This window comes from Papaver somniferum, chromosome 7 (assembly GCF_003573695.1).
Source record: "Papaver somniferum cultivar HN1 chromosome 7, ASM357369v1, whole genome shotgun sequence".
Lineage (NCBI taxonomy): Eukaryota > Viridiplantae > Streptophyta > Magnoliopsida > Ranunculales > Papaveraceae > Papaver > Papaver somniferum.
In genome coordinates, this window is record NC_039364.1 from 262916728 (window position 1) to 262925241 (window position 8514).

At 34.2% G+C, this 8514-nt stretch overlaps 1 protein-coding gene across 1 annotated transcript; it reads right to left on the reverse strand.

The window, feature by feature from the left end:
- Window positions 1-941: 941 nt before the first annotated feature.
- On the reverse strand, window positions 942-2192 carry LOC113296485 (ethylene-responsive transcription factor ERN1-like). The gene has a single exon (XM_026544792.1). It carries the CDS (start codon window positions 2190-2192, stop codon window positions 942-944), a length of 1251 nt encoding a protein of 416 aa, XP_026400577.1.
- Window positions 2193-8514: the final 6322 nt, after the last annotated feature.

Here is an 8514-nt window from a genome sequence, read left to right on the forward strand (position 1 = left end):
GATCTCCATCATTCCCATTCTATCTTTTTCTGATACCATACAAAAAACCAAAAAGAACATTCAAATCAAACAAAAATACTGAAAGCAATCATCAATCAAATCAGTAAGTGAATTCGTGAAGCTACCTATATACCTTGCTAACCTATGAAGATGATTCCCGAATTAATGATAAAGACTAATTAAAAATTGTGGAATAAGCATTACACAGAAATTTCAAACTGAATAACTAACAATAGGAGCAATCAAACTGAAATATTAACAGTGAGCACGCCCAATAACACCCGCCACCACCATAACACCATCGCAAGATACAAGCCACTTAACTTCAATCAAAAACAAAGAAAAAGATGGATGAAATTAAACAATGAGAGAAAGCGATTTAGAAAAATGACCTTACGTTTTGCATCCTTGTAGTGATAAGGACCGATTTGTCTTCTGGTTGGTTCACTTCATATCCAGAAGAATGCGCGCATCTACTAATTCCTTTTTTTTTTATAGGAAATTGATAGAAAGAAGACTGAAAACGCAAAGGATTAATTAGCCGGCGTTAATACCTATTAATGAGAAATAACGGTGACATTAATACCATTTAATTGGGAGATTTAGATACGTTGGATGAGGGCTTGAAATATGGGTGCTTTTTCAGCCGAGATTTATCTTTTGCACTTTGCGGAGTTTTGAAAGAAATATGAATCGTTAATCGCTTAAAAGTTCAATTCAAGACCGTCGGATTGGCAAAAACACATTTATTTTTGTAAGATAGATGATCGTGTTTTATCTTATCACATATACCCAATTAGATTGGGTATGCACCAATCTCGCAAGTTAAAATTGAGACTTGAATTTTTTTTAAAGCCGTTGTAAGGTAGACAAAGAATGTTTTAGATTAATAGAATAAAAAAAATTAGGAGGTATACAATGATGTTATTATCGGTCAGTAATTAAGCAACAAAACATATTGGCGGAAGATCAAGAGAACCCCACAGAGCTAATAACTCCTCGTCATTGTCGTCGTTCCAAGCTGATGTCGATGGTACTAGCATTTCTGTTGACGGTTGTGCGCCATTCTCCTCATAACCAGACCTTTCGCCATTTCTTGACTCCTTTAGTGTTGCACTAGCAGCATTATTAGTAATTGACCCAAATTTTAAACATTCAGAAATCCCATTAAAGGCGTAAAGAGAAGCGGAATATTTCCTCTCGTACTTCATCCTTTTCATTTGTGCTCTAAGCATCATCGCTGGTTCATCCCCATAGTTATTTGGGTGATCAGTTGGCTCGACTATCTCTTCTACAACTTCGAATAAGGGAAAGTAATAGTCCTGTGAGGACGACGATCCAACATCATCCACAAACCTGAAATCATCCGGTACTAATGAAGATGATGGTGACGGCGAAGACAACGGTGGTGATGATGGTCCTAACTCGTCAATATTTTCTTGTGCTCCTTCTTTTCCCTTTTCCAATCCCGACTCTCCGCAATTACCTTCTTCACCATATAAGAACTCATCAACATTAATATTCATGTCATCGTCAGAACTGAGGTAATCCAAGTTTTGCTTTTCATATTTGTTGAAGTTTGACACTGAATTTGCAGCATAGGCAGTAGTAATATTGTTGTAGCTGCCGTTAGTAGGTTCAATAAGGATATCAGAAACCAGTTCTGCATGATTTTGTCCTTCATCTACTCCGTATTCATTTCGTTGTTTAGCTTCTTGTTCTTGTTGCTTCTGTTGCTGGTTTAGATGGTGCAAAGATGGTTTCTTAGGAGAAAGCAGCATAGAATTATTTCTAGCTTTGAGTCTCATCATGAGAAGATTAGATATTTTTGTTGGCAAGGCAGGAGTTGAAGAAGGAGATGAATTTTGCGGCTGCGGCCAAAAGTTTGTTCTAGTATTAGAACCTCTAAGCAAACAAGCAGCTTCATCATAAGCTCTTGCTGCTTCTTCAGCTGTATCAAAAGTACCCAACCAAACTCTAATTTTCTGTATAGTATCTTTGATCTCGGCAACCCATCTACCCGACGGTCTTTGCCGGACTCCGACGAACCGTTTTCGTGTTCTTCGTGTTAATCCTTCGTCAAAAGCAGCAGCCATATCCCAGTTATTATTATCCATGTTTCCATCCTGTTGAGTGAGTTCCTTTCCTTCTTTTGCTTCAGGAATATAATCAGCTTTCCTCTTTCTTGCCATTTCACTCCCAAGTATTTCTATCTCACCGTGTTGTGTATTTGATTGATTTCTGTTGCGGTTTGAGTAAGTATATATCACTATCTATCTATATATATAGACACTATCTTTGAAATTTTTGACGTTGTCAAATAGATCATGGAAATGGTCTCAATCTTTTTTTTTGGTCATACCTTCTTGTTTTTCTGTTTATTGATTTGTAGACCATTTCCATGTAGCGACAAAATTCACCTTTTGGAGTCTTTATAATATACTTTAATTTTTCTTGTTGTTTGAAAACGTCCAAGTCTTTATATGGTGAAGTCAATGTTTCTACAAGACGTCCATTTGGTCATCACCAATGGAGGACGATGATCAATCTAATCAAGAACGAACATCAGATTCTTTTGACAAAGATTCTCTATTTCAGGGAAAGAAAAACGACAGAGTAATTTTGATAAACAGAATGGTGACCACTATGAGGCCTCCATGTGGAGCTCCTAAGCAACATTTTAATAGTAATATCTAGATTATTTGGTCACATAGAATAATAGCTTGTGTTATTGTTTTCTTTTGATCGATCAGCAATTCTGTTGATGATACAAAATATTACAAGATATTTGACGTATCTTGGAGGTCAATGAACAAACCAGCAAACAAGCATAAGGCATCAACCTAGGAGGATCTCCTGTAAAATTTCACATGCCGACAAATTTTGGCTTTTTCATTTTTGATAGCTCCAGATTTCTTTATATGATCCTACATGCAGAGCCGTCTTATGGATTAGGCCAGCTAGGCTCTTGTCCAAAGCCTCAATAAGATTAAAGGTACTTTTTTTCTCCTAAATTTTACAAACACACTCCCCCTAAAGATATATTAATTAAGTGCTAGTTCAATTAAGAAGTCACCTCCATTCGATGTCATTTTCAAAATAGAACAACAAATGCGTTCTTTTTATTAGAAAAATGATTTTCTCGGATTTTAACAAATCTCACAAGAAGATATAAGACAAAGATCAATCATCAAAAGTATTCATCTTTAGTTATTCAAGAAAGAACATGAAAGTTATAAGCATAACTTTTGAAGATTATCATGAGATCCACCACCATGAAAAAAAATGATTGAATATAACTATCACGGAAAAAAATATATAGAATATCTATTCATGAACATCAATTATTGCAATTATCTTCAATGGAAAATTTAATTAAATAACTTCCATAGACGATAATATAAAGAAGTAGCTATTGTTGAAAATTTATTATTATATGAATATTAATTGCAAAAAAATAATTAAAAAAGAAAAGAAGACGGTAGTCGATAATGCCTTCAATTATCTTCATTAATGTATTTACTATAGACATTACTACTAATTTGATTGTCTAAACATTTCTCATGTATTAAAAACACAATTTATGATAAAATCTTATTACATATAATTTTTCTAGTCAATACGATTCTTTTTCGTTTTGTTTGAATACTTTTTTCGAATATATATTATTATGGATTTTTTGGTAAATATTTTTAAAAAATTATTTTCTCTAATTTCAAGTAATCTATATAAAAACAAATATCAATTTGAAATGTTGTTTATTTTTTCTAAATCCCAGGAAACGAAGATCATAATTCTTTTTTCTATTATATGATAAATATTCATAGGAGTGTAGAATTAGAATGGTGGTTCGTAATAAATCTTACATATCCTTACATTTAGTGATATGTATTATATAACAATATAAGAATATGAGTAAAAATATGGTTTAAAAGTGATGTATGCAAACAATAATTGTTAGTTTCACATAAGTATGCCATTAAATTTCTTTTAGAAAATTATAATATATTGGTGCACCAAAAAGGCCCAAATTTAGAGGAACGCCTATAGCCTCCATAAATTGTGAGACCACCCTGCCTACAGGCGTCACACCCGGAGGCCGGCACCCATATGACAAAAACGGCTTAAAAAATCCACCTTTTAAACAACATATATCGTAATACAAAGTATATTTTGTGTGTACTTGGTAGTTTGAAAACGTGAAGTCCTCATACGGTGAGGTCAATGTAGAACACATCATTTGAGGTCGGAAAACACCTTTTTAGTCGAGTCTTTGTTATCATCACTAATGAAAAACGCCTTACTTATTTGACATTATCAAGAACGATTATCTGATATTTTTGTTATAAAAATCTTCTTAATCTAGAGAGGAAGAAAAATGACGAAGATGTTAACTGAACCGAACGGTAACCACTGTGAAGGCTCCATGCGGAGCTTCCAAGCAAAATTTTAATTAATATCTTAAAGTATTTTTGGTATAATGGTATGGCATAATTGCTAGTGATAAAATTGAACTAATGTTGTAATATATGCATATTTTGTTATCGTCTTTAACGAGACAAAATAATTAGAACAAATTTAAACATGAACCTAGTGGAATCAATAGTATTAGATCCCAAACATAAATGTGTACGTAAAATCGTACGTTTCCGCGTAAAACATCTACCAACTATTCCTAAGACTAAGTCATATGGGTTAGATTGAACTGTTAGATTAGCAGAAAAGTAATGCAGTTCAGAAAAAAAATGTTGTCTATTAGTTAATATTAGTTCTCTTTCCTAACATTTGGTCGCACTTGAACTAGCAGCGAGATAGGTTCAGCGCCATAACAATTACCAATTCTCCAAGTGGGTCAGCGCTCCTAGATTTATTTTTCGATCTGATGAGATTAGTTGCGTTAAACCAAACAGCGCTGAGACTGATAATGTAGCTGCTAGATTATCACTGTCATAGGACTTAGGAGGTTGTCCTACCTGACGTGGACTGCTAATCCAGCTGCTAGATTAGCACACCATAGGACTAAGCCTAAAGGTAGATATTGTGAGTATATATAAAGCGCAGACCGTTGGGTGAACCATATTAGTTAACAAGATATACTCAAATTTTATTTTATTTTGAAAAAGAAAATTCTAGAATTTATTAAAAACTAGAAAAGTAATTCGCTCATACAAACACTAACTGATAATAATCAGGCTCAGTTGCAATGACGCGGACACGGGGATGCGTACAAAGTGCAATCCAGATATTGTTATGACATAGTTGATTAATCTTTTTTTGTTACTCCGAAATATGATTCTTTTTTACAAATGCTAACCGATAATAATCTGGCTCGGTTGCACTGATGCATACACGGAGTTGAGTACACGATGCGACTTGAACACGTGTATGATATGGTTGATTACTCTTTTGTTGTTATTACATTGCACTATTGAAATAGCGCAATAAAGATGTATTACTTTGGAGCGAATCAGATTCCTAAGATTCAAAAATCTTAATTACATAGCGCGGATTTGCCATCTAAGGTCCAAGAAATTTGTCTTATTTCCAAGGAATCGGATTACATGGCCTTCAATTTCTTGAACCAAACATGATATAAAGGTAGAACGAAGGAGACAGTGAGATCCACGTGCAAGTATGCGTCTCATGTGCGTCAAACACGTGTTCAGACTGAAATCACGTGAGACGTGCATGTGCTCGCGTCTGACACACGTATGGTCCGCGTCTCACGTGGATTTGGCTTTAAAAGTGACGTGTCTGTGCTACCCAGAAATTAGGTAAACGGATATCTATACACGCGCTCGACAAATAGATAGTATGAAGTGTAAGAGGAATCATAAAACTTGTGTGTTATTATCCTCATAAACACGAAAGTATCTCTTGGCAAGACTTGCAACTTGTGTTATTATCGAGGTTCAGCGAAATCTTCGATGATTATGTATGCCACTAGATCCAAAATTCTAATGCAAGTGACTTTTCTTGACTTATTTTAAAGTTTTCTGACGAAGTTAAATCAACTGCCAAATGCATCATCTTATTATGAAAGATATGATTCAATTCAAAGACAATGAAATAACGTTTATGTTGTCTTAAGAGATGATTGGAGTAATGCGCAGAAATAAGTGCAAACCTCTGAGCAACCGAAAAAATCCACAACCTCATAATCAGAATTAGCGGAGATTTCATACTTTACTTCAGTATATGACCTAGGAACAAAATTGTGTCTTTAGCTTGACCAAGAAATATGATTTTATTTTATTTTTTAGCTCAGTACAAAAAATAAATTGAAAAGAATGAAAGAATACAAGAACCCAAACATCCAAGAGGCTAATGAAGCTTACAAGCCAAAAGACATGAATAAACACAACAGACAACCCAAAGCACAAAAGGCTCTACCACAGAGACCACTCTAGTGAGGATTCGAAAAGAAATTACCCCATCCTACAATTACATTCTAAGTATTAATCTCTTTAAAGAAATCTAGACTTTTAACCCAGTTGAAAGCGTCAATTATATCTCTAATAACCTCATGTGCCTTGGAACTTTTGCCAGTAGAAGTAACAACATTATGGGATTTCCATATTCCCCATATTATTCCAGTTGGAAGTCTATTCAAAAGTTGCTTTCACATATCAAAAAGTTGCGGATTTTTTCAACTGATTATTACCTCTTTGATCCTATGTTAGCACAATCAAGAAAGTAATTCCAAATTCCAACTGAATGAGAGAGCAATTGATTAACAAGTGATCAACCGATTCGTCATAATTGAACTCTTATAGGATTAACAAGAAAGGTATATATATAGTATCGACCCGTGGATCTCTTATTATTAGGATAATCCATCCCAGTCTGCATTACTGAAGCCATTAATTGTTGGAATCTTGCAACAATGAACAAAAATAATGTATCAAAATAATATGTAAAGAACTGAATCAAAACAACTCTATCGCAACAACTCAACGAGGGAAGAATCACAGGTTCAACAAATTGTCCTTAACACATTAGTTCGCGGGTAAACTCAATATGAGCAATCCTAAACCCTCACGACGAAGATGCCTCCAGGATAAGACTGTCCGATATAGCTCGTGTTATCACAACTCAAGCCATTCACTTTTGAACTTAGCAATAGGGATGGAAATAAAACATCGCGCAAAACAAAACGAGAAGATGAAGAAAAGAAGACAAAAAAGTTTTGGTTTTGATATAAATTCTAAACATATTTTCGAGTAGTATTTATAGGAGAAGAAGGAATTTTCCACCATCATTTGTCAATATATCCATAGGAATATGGTCATATAGTGGAGCTCATTCTCTATTATATCCAATGTGGGACTAAAGAGATTCATTCACTCAAACAAATGAGTGATCGTCCAAAGAACCATTAGGTTCTAAGATCCAACCACACTAAGACCAAAACATTTAAACTAAAAACTCATTTTTCTCCAACACTAATAACTAGCAACCCTTTGGTAAAGTTAAATGTTTGGTGGCACTGGAATTTAACAAGGCATTAACACTTGTTGTGACAGTTTTCTCCAACAGGTCTAGAACATGCTTTGTTTGGGAAAGAAATATCCCATTAGATTTTCTTTTTATAGACCTAAGAATTAAATGGGGCACCAAAATCCTTCACAAAAACAATGATTAACAATCTTACTACTAACTTCATTGCAATAATCTACCAAAAATTTCCACTAACATTAATATAAACCACATATACAAGAAGTATAGTAATCCGTCAGCCAATTTCCTATAAGAAAACAGAAATATTTGCGGCAGAAGGTCGAAAATAAATAAATTTAAGAAGATCATAATAAACCAATAACGAGTAAAATACAAAACGAAATTGATTGATTCTGTGAAAAAATGTCCAATGGGTATGACATGTAAGAAGAATGTATAAAACTCATGGACTATTAAAAAAATTAGATTTACTTTTAGAAAGTTAAAATACTCGAGAAATTTAGTACGTAAGTTTGATTCAATGATTTTATATTATGAAGCAAGTTTAGCTTTTCTCTTGGTTTTATAAAATTGGTCATAAGATCTTCTTGTAGTTTTAGAATATTATATATTTTCATTCGAATTTGGGGATTAAGATTTGAGAGTACGTGGTTTTGTATGATATCATTGTTAAAACAAGTTAAGCTTTATAAGTGGTGGTTTAGACTCATCCTTGTCACTTATATCCGCCCGTTGTAGAAGGTTCGTTAAAGTGTAAATATTAGGGTTAATAAGTGGACACCAGGAATCATTCTTGCACGACAATCGAAGTACGTGAATATGGATCCATGTCATGATTTTTTACAGTGGTTGTGCACGGACTGCCATTTTGGAAATGGAAAAAATTGTGCAGACACATGATAAGTGGGCCCCAGCCCTGGAGATAACATGGGATCCCATTTATGGTGAATGTTTGTGTCTGCACGGTTTTTACATAGTCCATTTGGACAGTCCGTGCATAATTTTTGGGTAGTTATAACCAGACATCCGACAACTCTACTGAATATCCCTTCA

Excerpts from the sequence above, each read along its gene's own strand:
- LOC113296485 (XM_026544792.1), bottom strand. The coding sequence starts at position 2,192 with ATGGCAAGAAAGAGGAAAGCTGATTATATTCCTGAAGCAAAAGAAGGA.